Source organism: Chlorocebus sabaeus, chromosome 5 (genome assembly GCF_047675955.1).
Source record: "Chlorocebus sabaeus isolate Y175 chromosome 5, mChlSab1.0.hap1, whole genome shotgun sequence".
In the NCBI taxonomy this organism is placed as follows: domain Eukaryota; kingdom Metazoa; phylum Chordata; class Mammalia; order Primates; family Cercopithecidae; genus Chlorocebus; species Chlorocebus sabaeus.
This window is the reverse complement of record NC_132908.1, coordinates 2,294,511-2,310,000: the sequence shown is the minus strand read 5'-3', so window position 1 is coordinate 2,310,000 and position 15,490 is coordinate 2,294,511. Positions and strand designations below refer to the sequence as shown.

General features: G+C 52.6%; 1 protein-coding gene across 3 annotated transcripts in view; it reads left to right on the top strand.

Annotated features, from left to right (window-relative positions):
- The window catches only part of ABCA3 (ATP binding cassette subfamily A member 3), a 64,293-nt gene that overhangs the window by 30,171 nt on the left and 18,632 nt on the right, over positions 1-15,490 (top strand). For all 3 annotated transcript variants that reach the window (XM_037989973.2, XM_037989972.2, XM_037989971.2), the window contains 7 exons: positions 3,762-3,935; positions 7,294-7,475; positions 11,260-11,403; positions 11,877-12,006; positions 12,869-13,023; positions 13,246-13,401; positions 13,622-13,832. In XM_037989973.2, the coding sequence (XP_037845901.1) occupies positions 3,762-3,935; positions 7,294-7,475; positions 11,260-11,403; positions 11,877-12,006; positions 12,869-13,023; positions 13,246-13,401; positions 13,622-13,832 (1,152 nt within the window). The remainder of the gene's footprint in view (positions 1-3,761; positions 3,936-7,293; positions 7,476-11,259; positions 11,404-11,876; positions 12,007-12,868; positions 13,024-13,245; positions 13,402-13,621; positions 13,833-15,490) is intronic.

Sequence of the window (15,490 nt, the reverse complement as noted above, 5' to 3'; positions counted from 1 at the left end):
TTTGGAACATCCGTGTAACTCAAAAAGCAGTATTTTCCAAACGAACTGATGCATCATGCTATAAAATCATACAAGAGTAAAAATCCAAAGTGCGGCTGAGCGTGGTGGCTCATGCCTGTAATCCCAGCACTTTGGGAAACTGAGGCGGGCGGAGCGCCTGAGCTCAGGAGTTCAAGACCAGCCTGGACAACATGGTGAAATCCTATCTCTACTAAAAATACAGAAAATTAGGCCGGGCACGGTAACTCACACCTGTAATCGCAGCACTTTGGTCGGCCGAGGCAGGTGGATCACGTGGTCAGGAGTACAAGAGCAGCCTGACCAGGATGGTAAAACCCCGTCTCTACTAAGAATATAAAAATTAGCCAGGTGTGGTGGTGGGCACCTATAATTCCATCTACTCAGGAGGCTGAGGCAGGGAATTGCTTGAACCTGGGAGGTGGAGGTTGCATTGAGCCAAGATTGTGCCATTGCACTCCAGCCTGGGTGACAGAGCGAGACTCTCTCTCCAAAAAAAAAAAAAAAAAAAAATCCAAACTGCAGGATAAACCAATGGATGTTCACGTAACAGAGCACAAAAAGTTTGTTAGCTACTTCATGGCAACTAACCTTTCCGAAATTACTGCTTCTTCAGTGGCGCTTGAATGGTGTAGTATCAAAAAATATTCACAGATATGTGTAAAAACTATTACAATACCCTTCACTTTTCCAACTATATATCTGTGCGAATCCAGATTTTCTTTATATACATCAACCAAACAACATAAAAGGGTAAATAGGGCCGGGCGCAGTGGCTCACGCCTGTAATCCCAGCACTTTGGGAGGCCGAGGCAGGCGGATCACGAGGTCAAGAGATCGAGACCATCCTGGCCAACATGGTGAAACCCCATCTCTACCAAAAATACAAAAATTAGCTGGGTGTGGTGGTGCGTGCCTGCAGTCTCAGCGACTCGGGAGGTTGAGGCAGGAGAATTGCTTGAACCCAGGAGGTAGAGGTTGCAGTGAGCCAAGGTCGTGCCACTGCACTCCAGCCTGGCGACAGAGTGAGACTCCATCTCAAAAAAAAGAAAGAAAAGGGTAAATAGGCAGATATGAGGACCCAGCTGTAATCTGTTAAGTCAGACATTATGGAGGTTTACAAAAATGTGGAACATTGTTCCTGACTCAGCACCAGAGGTGGGAAAAAGACCAATAAAGAAAAAAAAAAAATTAGCCAAGCGTGGTGACTCGCGGTGACCTGCGGTGACTCACGGTGACTCACGCCTGTAATCCCAGCACTTTGGGAGGCCAAGGTGGGCAGACTGCTTGTGCCCAGGAGTTCAAGCCCAGCCTGGGCAACATGATGAAAACCTGTCTCTACTTAAAAATACAGAAAAAGGCCGGGCGCGGTGGCTCAAGCCTGTAATCCCAGCACTTTGGGAGGCCGAGATGGGCGGATCACGAGGTCAGGAGATCGAGACCATCCTGGCTAACACGGTGAAACCCCGTCTCTACTAAAAATACAAAAAAAAAAATAAAAAATAAAAAAATTAGCCGGGCGCGGTGGCGGGCGCCTGTAGTCCCAGCTACTTGGGAGGCTGAGGCAGGAGAATGGCGTGAACCCGGGAGGCAGAGCTTGCAGTGAGCTGAGATCTGGCCACTGCACTCCAGCCTAGGCAACAGAGCGAGACTCCGTCTCAAAAAAAAAAAAAAAAAAAAAAAAAATACAGAAAAAAATTAGCCGGGCCCAGTGGTGCATGCCTGTAATCCCAGCTACTCAGGAGGCTGAGGTGGGATTATTGCTTGAGCCCGGGAGGCGGAGGTTGCAATGAGCTGAGGTCACACCACTGTACTCCATCCTGGGTGACAGAATGAGACCCTGTCTCAGAACAAAAAAACAAAGAAAGAAAGAAAGAAAGGTGGAAAAAACACTGCTGCTCTTCTCAATAAATTGTGGAAATTGTTTTTTTGTTGTTGTCGGTTTTGGTTTTTTTTGAGACGGAGTCTCGCTCTGTTGCCAGGATGGAGTGCAGTGGCACGATCTCAGCTCACTGCAATCTCTGCCTCCTGGGTTCAAGCAATTCTCCTGCCTCAGCCTCCTGAGTCGCTGAGACTACAGTTGCGTACCACCACTCATGCCCAGCTAATTTTTGTATTTTTAGTAGAGATGGGGTTTCACCATGTTGGCCAGGATGGTCTTGATCTCTTGACCTTGTGATCTGCCCACCTCAGCCTCCCAAAGTGCTGGGATTACAGGCATGAGCCACCACACCTGGCTGGGGTTTTTTTCATAAATTTATGTTAACTTGTGGTAGATTTATTACTGTTATTCTTAAATTTAACAGAGTTTTAAAATGTTCTTAGTATTAATTTCTTACAGAATCAATATGGATATATATAACCCACATTTAAAAAGCCCTTTGGTGTCCTTAATAATTTTTTTTTTTTTTTTTTGAGACGGAGTCTCGCTTTGTCGCCCAGGCTGGAGTGCAGTGGTGCGATCTCCGCTCATTGCAAGCTCTGCCGCCTCCCCGGTTAACGCCATTCTCCTGCCTCAGCCTCCCTAGAAGCTGGGACTACGGGCGCCCGCCACCACGCCTGGCTAATTTTTTTGTATTTTCAGTAGAGACGGGGTTTCTCTGTGTTCGCCAGGATGGTCTCAATCTCCTGACCTCGTGATCCACCAGCCTTGGCCTCCCAAAGTGCTGGGATTACAGGCGTGAGCCACCACGCCCAGCCTCCTTAATAATTTTTAAGGATAAAAAAGGGTCTTAAGACCAAAGATTTTGATGGCCAGGCACAGTGGCTCAGACCTGTAATCCCAACACTTTGGGAGGCTGAGGCGGGAGGATCCCTTGAGCCTAGGAGCATTAGACTAGCCCTGACAAAATAGGGAGACCCATCTCTATTAAAAAAAATTTTTAAATTAGCTAGGCATGGTACTGCATGCCTGTTGGTCCCAGCTACTCTCCCTAGCTGGAGGTGGGAGGACCTCGGGCCCAGGAGGTAGAGGCTGCAGTGAGCCATGATGGGCCCCACTGTACTCCAGCCTAGGTGACAGAGGGAAATTCAATCTCAAAAGGAAAAAAAAAAAGAAAGAAAACCAAAGAGTTTGAGCACTGCTGGCATGGACAGAAAACATGCCCATCTCTCCGCTCTCAGTAATCCACTCACTCACCTCTTCCGGGTCCTTCTCATACGTCACCTCCTCGAAGCCTTCCTGGCCGTCGGGAGCCTCTTCTCCCATCCTGCGCCTCCTTGCTGCATCCAGCATGTGTCTCCACCCAGCACACCTTGCTCTCTGTCTCCCCACTAGATTCCAGGCATGGGAGGGGAGGGGTTTTCTCTGTTTTATGTGGGGCTGCCTCCCTCGTGCCTGGAAAAGAGTGGGTGCTCAGTGCGTATCTGACGAATGAGTGAATGAACGAAAGAGAGAGATCCGGCAGCCCAGGCAGAAATGGGGCTTAGGCGGGAATCAGGGGCTTGGGATCAGCCACGTCAGGTGTGCGGTGTCAGGGAGGCAGCTGGATGGGAGGCAGAGGAGGGGCTGGAGCTGTTGGTGTGGGGGTCCCTGGGATGGGGGCACCACTTGGATAAGAGGCTGCTGGCCACGCCTGATGTCCCCACCTGTGCCAGGGCTTGTGTCTCGTGTGGACAGCAGGTGCCGGGAGCAGGTTGGGTGGCTCGGCCCCAGGAGGAGGAGGTTCCCTGTACCCCTGGGAGCCCAAGCCCCTTCTGAGGGCACTGATGCTCATGCCCCCCGGGTCTTCCAACACCTGCAGCCAACATGGCAGCAGCCTTCGGCGGCTTTCTCTACTTCTTCACCTACATCCCCTACTTCTTCGTGGCCCCTCGGTACAACTGGATGACTCTGAGCCAGAAGCTCTGCTCCTGCCTCCTGTCCAACGTCGCCATGGCAATGGGAGCCCAGCTCATCGGGAAATTTGAGGCGAAAGGTGAGTGTTTGCCTTGCCCAGCCTGTTCTTTCCAAAGCAGTAACCTTCGAGAGCACCCAGACACAAGTGCTGCCAACAGCAAGGCTACCAACCTGGGACGGTTGGTAGGCTGTTGGGACCGCTGAAGCCAGCAGCATCCGCAGACAGTGCTGAGTGTGGGCTGGGTAGGGAAGCTCGGCTGCACGGCACAGCCACAAGTGATGGGAGCCACAGGGCAGTGGGCCGAAGAAGCCCAAAGCTCGGAGGACAAGAGGGTTGGAACATCCAGCAGTGCTGGCATCACAAACACATCTGACTGATGGTGGGATCTAACTCAATGACCTGAACCTCTTTCAGCTTTCTTTTTTTTTTTTTTTTAATTTTAAATATTTTATAGAGATGGTGTCTCACTATGTTGCTCAGCCTGGTTTCAAACTCCTGACCTCAAGCAATCCTCCTGCCTCAGCCTCCTGAATAGCCAGGATTACAGGTGTGAGCCACCACATCTGGCCTCTTCCAGCTTCCTGAGACATTCAAAATGATTACATCAGAGAGGCTGGACACAGTGGCTCATGCCTGTAATCCCAGCACTTTGGGAGGCCGAGGCGGGCAGATCACGAGGTCAGGGGATCGAGACCATCCTGGCTAACACGGTGAAACCCTGTCTATACTAAAAACACAAAAAATTAGCCGGGCGTGGTGGCAGGCGCCTGTAGTCCCAGCTACTTGGGAGGCTGAGACAGGAGAATGGCGTGAACCTGGAAGGCGGAGCTTGCAGTGAGCTGAGATCATGCCACTGCACTCCAGCCTAGGTGACAGACTCCATCCCCCCAAAAAAAAAAAAATTACTACATCAGAGATCTCAGAGTCTAGGGTTTTAAGGACTTTTTTTTTTTTTTTTTTTTTTTTTGACAGAATCTCACTGTGTTTCCCAGGTTGGAGGGCACTGATGTGATCTTGGCTCACCGCAACCTCTGCCTATGGGCTCAAGTGATCCTCCCACCTCAGCCTCCCAAGTACCTGGGATCACAAGCATGCACCACCATGCCCGTCTAATTTTTTTGTATTTTTAGCAGAGGGGTTTTGCCATGTTGGCCAGGCTCATCTCGAACTTCTGACCTCGTGATCTGCCCTTGGCCTCCCAAAGTGCTAAGATTACAGGTGTGAGCCACTGAGGCTGGCTGGTTTTGAGGGCTTCTGATGAACCACTGCTCTTAGTAAAGGGTAGAATTAGAATCTTCCCAGTGCCTCCTGCATTGACTGGTGATGGCAGCAGAGACGCCTGAGAGAGAAACAAGTGATAAATGACAGCATTTTTTTTCTTTTCTTTTTTGTTTTTTGAGACAGGGTCTCACTGTGTCACCCAGCCTGGAGTGCAATGGCACCATCACGACTCACTTTTTTTCTTAATTTTTATGAAATTAATTAAGTAAAACACTTCGTTGGTCGGTCTTTGGCCTATGGGCTCTCATTCTGCAAGGCCCGCCGTGGGCACCAAACCTGGCCTGAGCCCCTCCAGTTGGGCCCCCTCCCAACATTGCTGCATTGGGGGTCAAGTCTCCAACACATGAATTTGGGGGGCCCAGTCAAGCCATGGCACCATGCAGTTCCTAGCTGCAGCTTGCAAAGGTCTGGGTCTGTGAAAGGAGGTGGGAGTGTCCAGTGTTGCTTTGTCTTTCATTAGAACGATTCTTTGCAGTCGGCAGTGTCTTCTAACACTTTAGCTTTTACATTATCTGTGTTTCCATGTTTCCTAGTGTGTTGATAAAATGTAGACTTTGTTCTTTTGCTTTCTTTTTAACAATTTTTTTTTAGACACAGGGTCTTACTCCATTGCCCAGGCTGGAGTGCAGTGGCTCGATCTCGGCTCACTGCAAGCTCCGCCTCCCGGGTTTACGCCATTCTCCTGCCTCAGCCTCCCGAGTAGCTGGGACTACAGGCGCCCGCCACCTCGCCCGGCTAATTTTCTTGTATTTTTAGTAGAGACGGGGTTTCACTGTGTTAGCCAGGATGGTCTCGATCTCCTGACCTCGTGATCCGCCTGTCTCGGCCTCCCAAAGTGCTGGGATTACAGACTTGAGCCACCGCGCCCGGCCGTGAATTTTCTTAAAACAGACAAATCTCTGGTTGTTTGAAAGTGCAAATTCACCAAAGCTGGAGAGCATTATTTTCTTCGGGGTCCTCGGCCAAACAGAGGGTGTTTGGATACACAGATCCCCAGCGCTGTCAGGACTGCAATGTTGGCAAACCAGAGAGAAGATGAGAAACATGAGCTCCATTAAAGAGAGCTTTACACATGTTTGAAATATTTCTGTGATTAAAAAAGACTTACGGCCAAGGCAGGAAGAAGGAATTTGAGGCAGGAGTTTGAGACCAGCCTGGACAACATAGCGAGACCCCGTCACTACAAAATTAAAATATGAAAAAACAGTATTACTAGGCTGGATGGGGTGGCTCACACCTGTAATCCCAGCACTTTGGGAGGCCAAGGTGGGTGGATTACTCAAGGTCAGGAGTTCAAGACCAGCCCGGCCAACATGATGAAACCCTGTCTCTACTAAAAATACAAAAATTGGTGGGGCATGGTGTCTCACGCCTGTAATCCCAGCACTTTGGGAGGCCGAGGCAGGAGGATGATGGGGTCAAGAGATCGAGACCATCCTGACCAACATGGCGAAACTCCATCTCTACTAAAAATACAGAAATTAGCTGGATGTGGTGGCGCACTCCTATAGTCCCAGCTACTCTGGTGGCTGAGGCAGGAGAACCACTTGAACACAGGAGGAGGAGGTTGCAGCGAGCCGAGATCGTGCCACTGCACTCCAGCCTGGCAACAGAGTGAGACTCCATCTAAAAAAAAAAAAAATTAACCAGGTGTGGTGTCATGCTCCTGTAATCCCAGCTACTCTGAAGGCTGAGACAGGAGAATCATTTGAACCGCGGAGGCAGAGGTTGCAGTGGGCCAAGGTCACACTACTGCACTCCAGCCTAGGCGACAGAGCAAGACCCCATCTCAAAAAAAAAAAAAAAAAGATTTATGCTAAATGCACATTGACCCACATTGGCCTTACTGAAATCATAGATGTGCATATGTATGTGTGTACATATGTGCATATATGTCACAGATTAATTGCAGGCCCATCTAGTCAGTGAATGAGCTGTTGCTAGTCTGTGACTTAATGTATTTTGTAATCTGCATTTATCTTCCAGACTTGAAGAAAGCTATCCAACTTGTTATAAAACCAGGAAGGGAAAAGGCATGCCAACCAAGCAGTGACCGTGCAAGGTCACACATGCACACGCGTGCCACCAGGGGCTTCAGGGTCCCTGGGCCCCCAGCCTGCCGGCTTTTGGGCCACTTTCCCGGTGTGTCTTCCAGGCATGGGCATCCAGTGGCGAGACCTCCTGAGTCCCGTCAATGTGGACGACGACTTCTGCTTCGGGCAGGTGCTAGGGATGCTGTTGCTGGACTCTGTGCTTTATGGCCTGGTGACCTGGTACATGGAGGCTGTCTTCCCAGGGCAGTTCGGCGTACCTCAGCCCTGGTACTTCTTCATCCTGGTGAGTTCTGATGCCCGGCTCCTGATCTGCCGCCTCTGTGAGTGCAGAGGTGTCCCCAGTGCCTGCTCAGGGACCCCTCCAAGTCCCCAGCATGCAGTGCCTGCGTGGGGCTGGGACACAGAACCCTGCCCTGTGCACAGGGAGTGGCGTGTCCCCGAGGGCCCTTGGGACTAGTTCACAGAGAGATAAAGACCCACCATGCCCAAGAGAAATCCTTCTGCTCCAGAGCCTGAAACAGAGGGGTGCAAAAAATGGGCTGCTCTGGCCCCCTCTCTGCAAGACCCACGCACGCAGCCTCTGCTGCCCACCTGCCTCCTCAACTCCTGTCTCCTTTCTCGTAAAAAGTATCTGATTGTGCTTTCTGCCTACAAAATCTAGCTTCTTATAAAAATGATCGCATTCCTGGAATCTGTAGCTCAGTCCTACTGGTGAGATGAACACTGTTGACATTTGGTATGTACTTTGCCGAGTTTCCTTCTCTTCACTGGCTGTCATAGAGCACATATGGATGGACATATAGCATAGCTTCATTTGTTTTATAAAAATGTGATTGGAGGCCTGGTGTGGTAGCCCACGCCTGTAATCCCAGCACTTTGGAAGGCCGAGACAGGCGGATCACCTGAGGTCAGAAGTTTGAGACCAGCCTGGCCAACATGGCGAAACCCCGTTTCTACTAAAGAAATACAAAAAAAAAAAAAAAATTAGCTGGGTGTGGTGGCAGGCATCTGTAACCCCAGCTACTCAGGAGGCTGAGGCAGGTAGAATTGCTTGAACCCGGGAGGCGGAGGTTGCAGTGAGCTGAGACCGCACCATTACACTCCAACCTGGGCGACAGAGCAAGACTCCGTCTCAAAAAAAAAAAAAGGCTGGGCGCGGTGACTCACGCCTGTCATCTCAGCACTTTGGGAGGCTGAGGTGGGCGGATCACGAGATCAGGAGATCGAGACCATCCTGGCTAACACGGTGAAACGCCATCTCAACTAAAAATACAAAAAAATTAGCCAGGTGTGGTGTCAGGCACCTGTAGTCCCAGCTACTCGGGAGGCTGAGGCGGGAAAATGGTGTGAACCCGGGAGGCGGAGCTTGCAGTGAGCCGAGATCAAGCCACTGCACTCAAGCCTGGGTGATAGAGCGAGACTCCGTCTCAAAAAAAAAAAAAAACAGTGGGATCGGGGTGGACACAGTTGCTCATCCCTGTAATCCCAGCACTTTGGGAGGCTGAGGTGGAAGGATGACTTGAGGCCAGGAGTTAGAGACCAGCCTGGGCAACATAGTGAAGCCCCCATCTCTACAAAATAAATAAAAAATAAAAAGAATTAGCCAGGCGGCACATGCCTGTGGTCCCTACTACTTGGGAGTCTGAGGCAGAAGAATCACTTGAGCCCAGGAGGTGGAGGCTGCAGTGAGCCGTGTTCACCACACTCCAACTTTGGTGACAAAATGAGAACCCATCTCAAAAAAAAAAAAAGAATCATATTGTAAAAAGTGCTTAAAAGTTGCTTTTCTTAATCTAACAGTACAACTCAGATATCTTAAATACATACACGTATTTGTCTATTTATAAATATAGTTTTAAATTATCTAAACATATTGATAAATGTTGTTATATTTATAAATATATTTCTTTCTAAGTATATACCTTTTTAAGAAGCACTTTCATTTATAGTGATGCACAGTATTCCATCCCGTGGGCTCATCACCACATACTTAATTAATTCCCTACCGATGGCTAGTTCAGGTCATTTTTTTTTTTTTTTTTTTTTTTTTTGAGATGGGGTCTCGCTCTGTCCCCCAGGCTGGAGTGCAGTGGCACCATCTCGGCTTACTGCAAGCTCCACCTCCCACAGTGCTGGGATTACAGGCGTGAGCCACCGCACCCGGCCTAAGGTCATTTTTTTTTTCTTTGATTTGGAGTCTAGTTCTGTTGCCCAGGCTGGAGTGCAGTGGCATGATCTCATCTTACTGCACCCTCCACCTCCCAGGATCAAGTGATTCTCCTGCCTCAGCCTCCTGAGTAGCTGGGATTACAGGCGTGCACCACCACACCCAGCTAATTTTTTTTGTATTTTTATTAGAGACAGGGTTTCACCATGTTGGCGAGGCTGGTCTTGAACTCCTGACCTCAGGTAATCCACCCACCTCAGCCTCCCAAAGTGCTGGGTTTATAGACGTGAGCCACCACCTCTGGCCAAGGCCATTTCTGGTTTCATTCTTCGATTCCACAAATATTTATCAAGTGTCCTCTATTTTAATTCATCAACTGTAAGATGACACTGATCCTTAGAGGTAATGGTTACTTTGTCTATCACTAAGAAAGAAAACTGCCACAGTTACACTGTGGCATTTTATGATTTAAGATGCATTCTGATTTTTTTTCTTTTTCTTTTTTTTTTTGAGACAGAGTCTCACTCTGTCGCCCAGGCTGGAGTGCAGTGGCGCGATCTCGGCTCACTGCAAGCTCCGCCTCCCGGGTTCACGCCATTCTCCTGCCTCAGCCTCCCGAGTAGCTGGAACTACAGGCGCCCACCACCACGCCCAGCTAATTTTTTTGTATTTTTAGTAGAGAGGGGGCTTCACCATGTTAGCCAGGATGGTCTCGATCTCCTGACCTGGTGATCCGCCTGCCTCAGCCTCCCAAAGTGCTGGGATTACAGGCGTGAGCCACTCCACCCAGCCAAGATGCATTCTGATTTTATTTGTTTTTGTTTTTGTTTTGTTTTGAGACGGAGTCTCGCTCTGTCGCCCAGGCTGGAGTGCAGTGGCGCAATCTCGGCTCACTGCAAGCTCCGCCTCCCGGGTTCACGCCATTCTCCTGCCTCAGCCTCCCGAGTAGCTGGGACTACAGGCGCCCGCCACTGCGCCCGGCTAATTTTTTCTATTTTTAGTAGAGACGGGGTTTCACCATGATCTCGATCTCCTGACCTTTGTGATCCGCCCGCCTCGGCCTCCCAAAGTGCTGGGATTACAGGCGTGAGTCACCGCGCCCGGCCGCATTCTGATTTTAAAATAACTTTACATATGAGAGCTATGTCCCTGAGAACCAGTGGAGTGCAGTGTGTGCTGTACGCCCTTCCGGATGCTGGAAGTGCACTGGGCACTGAGGGTGAACGAGTCCCTGCCACGCAGCTGCGCTGGCGCTGATCCTGCCAAGGCACTGCTTCCACCTTCCCTGGTGCTCTGCCCACACCACTGTGTCGACTGCATCCATGTAGGCACCAGGCTGTCCTCAAGGGTAGTGTGTGAAGTGTGTGACTGTGTTCTTACCCCATGCACTGAGCTGTTTCTGTGATGGCCACAGAGAAGATGGGAAGAGGCTTCCTTGTACTAGAGGGAGCATGGCGCCTTCAGCTTCTCTTGCTTACAGTCATGAACTCATGTGGGGCTTGAGCAAAGAAACAGCCAGGTGGCATGGGGACACAGCTTCCTTTCCATTTTGGCCCCAACATCCCTCTGGACTGGAGCGTTAGATAACCTCTCTCTGTATGAAATTTCATAGCTGACAAACTCCCTTTCCCCTGTATCGGATCTGAGTTCGTCTTCACAAGCCTGTGTGTAACCGTTACACCCACTCACCAGGTTAGGAAACTGAGGCTTAGAACCTTCACAGGGATGAAACAAGTCAGGGTGCTCTGGGGCTGCTGTCCCTGAGCGGCGCCTTCTCCACAGCAGTGTTGCGAAGGCCTGGGACGGAGGGTGCGTGGCTGTGTGCATCTAGTGTGTCTGCTGGTTGTTGCTTTCCTCATCAGAAACAGAACAAACTGACAGCTGTCTGCTTCCCTCCCAGCCCTCCTATTGGTGTGGGAAGCCAAGGGCAGTTGCAGGGAAGGAGGAAGAAGACAGTGACCCTGAGAAAGAGCTCAGAAACGAGTACTTTGAAGCTGAGCCAGAGGACCTGGTGGCTGGGATCAAGATCAAGCACCTGTCCAAGGTGCCACCTCCTGTGGGGACAGGGAGGGCTGGGGCTGCCAGGACCATGGGGAAGACTTACCAACATGGCGGTGAGACCTCATGGCCCGCCATGTACTCCCTCTGAGCCTTGCTACTTCCTGCCCTGAAAGAGGTTAGGAACCTTCCACTGCCCTCTAACCAGTTCCTCAGGGCACAGACCCCATCTCCAGCTTCTCAGGAAATGCCAGACTCAGCCATCCAGCAGTGCCTCGGCCTCATGGGCCTCGCAGGGTTGCAGAGAGACTGAGGGTGTCTGGGACGTGTTGGGGCTGGGGGAGGCCAGAGGGGAGCAGCCAGGAGCAGCATCTGCCCGAAATGTCCCTCCCCTCTGCACGCTGATGGTGATGCTAGGCTTGTTTCCTTCTGAGACGCTCGGGCAGGGGAGCAGGAAAGGCCTTGGCCATGGGCCTCGGGGCTGTGGGTAGCCCAGGGCAGCTTCTGCCTTTCCTGCAGGTGTTCAGGGTGGGGAACAAGGACAGGGCGGCCGTCAGAGACCTGAACCTGAACCTTTACGAGGGACAGATCACTGTCCTGCTGGGCCACAATGGCGCCGGGAAGACCACCACCCTTTCCATGCTCACAGGTGAGGACTGGACGGCCTCACGTCCCCTGCCACCGGCAGGCCCCCCTTTAACATCATCTCAGCGCAAGCCCCGCCTCATTCCCTCAACGGGGCTTTCGGGCCTTCCCCAACCACAGCGGCAAGAGATGCGCCTCAGCCCCGCAGGCCCAGCGGGACATGCAGGGACTGCCCTCCTTACTGCCTCTGTCCAGGACATGCCAGGGGACCCCCAGGGAACCCTGCCCTCCTTACTGCCTCTGTCCAGGACATGCCAGGGGACCCCCAGGGAACCCTGCCCTCCTCACCGCCTCTGTCCGGGACATGCCAGGGGACCCCCAGGGAACCCTGCCCTCCTCACCGCCTCTGTCCGGGACATGCCAGGGGACCCCCAGGGGCCCCTGCCCTCCTCACCGCCTCTGTCGGTGGATGCCCGAGCTTGACGGGGTCAGTAAAAACAGGCTACACAGGAGCAGCTCAACACTGTGCTAATTCTGTCACCAAACCCCCCTCTGAGAGCTCTCCCCTGTGCACCACACCCCCTGCTGGCATTTCACTCTGTCTTCCCCAAGCACCAAGGTGTCTGGCAGTGGCACAGGCTGGGACCTGGGGCAGGGACTGATTGTGGTGACTCGTCTGTGTGTGTATGACATGGGTTTCTCCTCGCTAACCAGCTGTGCGTCCTGGTGGCAGGGCTGTTTCCATGCCTCTTCTTTCTCCCAGTGGCCCAGCTGAAGCCCACCCCGGTGGGAGCGGGGTTCCCAGCCCTCTCAAGGGCAGGGTCCTCAGAGGAAATTAGGGGAGACAGACGGGGTAGGGGCCATTACCCCAGGTGCTGACGAGCAGGATCTTCATGCTGAATGTGGGGTCTCCTGCTGGGCCCCAGGTCTCTTTCCCCCCACCAGTGGACGGGCATACATCAGCGGGTATGAAATTTCCCAGGACATGGTTCAGATCCGGAAGAGCCTGGGCCTGTGCCCGCAGCACGACATCCTGTTTGACAACTTGACAGTCGCAGAGCACCTTTATTTCTATGCCCAGGTGAGCTGGGGGCCAGGGGTGTCCTGGGGTGTTTCCACTGATGTGCTCGAGTTTCCAGGGCAGTCTTCTAAGGAGCTAAACTGGAGGAGGGGAGCCAGGAGGACAGGAGCCAGGGTTCTGAGTGCAGCCACGTCAAAGAGAGGTTCCTCTCACCAGAAACTCGCTGGCCAGGGTCAACCTTCTGCCAGGAGCCTGCATTCCCTGCGTCCCCTGTCGTTGCAGCTGAAGGGCCTGTCGCGCCAGAAGTGCCCTGAAGAAGTCAAGCAGATGCTGCACATCATCGGCCTGGAGGACAAGTGGAACTCACGGAGCCGCTTCCTCAGCGGGGGCATGAGGCGCAAGCTCTCCATCGGCATCGCCCTCATCGCAGGCTCCAAGGTGCGGCGGTGGGACCGGAGGCAGTGGGCTCCCCTCCTGCTCGACCTGGGCTGGCCCTTCCACCATGGCCCAGGCACCTTGGTCCTTGACTCCCCAGAGAAGGCCATCACCATCTTTGGAGGACTCGAGCTGACTGTGCGAACCCCTTGATGGGGCCTACCACAAGGCCAGCCTGGGGTGTGGCTCTACCAGCATCATGAGGCTGTGTCTCTGCCTCCAGGTGCTGATTCTGGACGAGCCCACCTCGGGCATGGACGCCATCTCCAGGAGGGCCATCTGGGACCTTCTGCAGCGGCAGAAAAGTGACCGCACCATCGTGCTGACCACCCACTTCATGGACGAGGCTGACCTGCTGGGAGACCGCATCGCCATCATGGCCAAGGGGGAGCTGCAGTGCTGCGGGTCCTCACTGTTCCTCAAGCAGAAATATGGTGAGTGGTGGGGCCAGCCCGCAACGGGGTTGGTGTCCTGGCTGCTGTGCTGAGAGAATGGCTGCTACCCGCATGAAGGGCCCTGAGATCAGGCAGGGGTGGCCTTTTCTGGACCTCCTGTCTGTTGCCTCTGGGTGGAGAGCCCAGCCGGGCAGGGGGGCTTGTGAGAGGGAAGAGGCAGGAAATGGAGCTGAAAGTCTCAATTTGGTTAGGATGTAGTTCAGCCATGACCAGAAGAACAGAGGCCAAGCCCAGTGCCACAGAGCAGCACTGCCCTTGGAGAGGCCGACACACGCACCAACGTGGCAGCTCCCTCGTAAGAGCAGCTCACAGCATGGCCAGGGCCAGCGGCTGACGGGATCTGGGCCCAGGCCTCTGACTGTGCAACTGCAGCTTCCCTTTCAAGGTCACCTCCTGGTCCAGCACGGTCCGGGTGTGCCAGCGTCCCCCACATTCCGATAGGGGGTGGAGCAAAGACATAGGAGCCCTCTTCCCCTTAGGACACCCCCCAACCCCAAGTGCACATCCCACTTCTGCCCCCTAGTGACTGAGTGGCAACCCAATGTGGTCAGCAGCAGGCTGGAGGAGATGGCCTGGCAGCCACGTGCTCAGCCAAGATACCAGGGTTTTGTTACCAAGAGGGAGGAGAACAGACCTTCGGAGATATGGAACCATCCACCACAGCCTCTGAGAGTTCCACTGGCCACTTCCTGCCCCACTGCCCAGTTGGCAGAGCCACTGCTCTTCCTGGGCCTGGCATCCTTGTCTCTAAAGAGGACATGGGGCCAGGCATGGTGGCTCACTGCCTGTAATCCCAGCACTTTGGGAGGCTAAGGCAGGCAGATCACTTGAGGTCAGGAGTTCAAGACCAGCCTGGCCAACAAGAGACAGCTACATGGCCCTGTGAAGCAAAAGGAAGCCAGGAAGGTAACAAGTAAGGGTCCAGAGAACTTCGGTTTTGTTTCTGGGAATACTGTGCACATTTAAAATGTAACATATGATTCCAGAACCATGATGATAAGTTTTACACAACACTCAACACCTGTCACAACTGTCTCTACTAAAAATACAAAAAAACCAGCCAGGTATGGCGGTGCATGCCTGTAATCCCAGCTACATGGGGAGGCTAAGGCAGGAGAATCACTTGAATCAAGGAGGTGGAAGTTACAGTGAGCCAAGATTGTGCGGCTGCACTCCACCCTGGGTGACAGAGTGAGACTCTTGTCTCAAAAAAAAAAAAAAAAAGGACATGGAATTCCATCTCCATCTTCTGCACGGTGATGTTGGGGAAGAGGTGAGATGCATCTATGATAGTGCCATGCAGTGTGGTCCTGCAGCCAGTAGCTCTCGCTCCTGCTGCTGCTGACGGTCCCTTCCTAGAACCACACCATAACCGTCAGTGTTAACCCCACAAGAGAGAAGCCCTCACATGTGGTCCGTCGCTGCTGCTGATATCCGTCCCTGGTGCTTGTATAGTTAGGGTGAGACCCCACCTTCCAGCAGGTGGCCCTGACAGTGCTCAGCACCCGAGATCCCCAGCAGCTCTTCCCAGCAGGAGCAGGAGGCAAGATCCTCAGCACGGGGACAGCACGGGGAGCTCCAAGATACATTCATTCTGCTTCAGCTGCCCACCTCCGGTTCTCTGGTCTCCTTCCCAC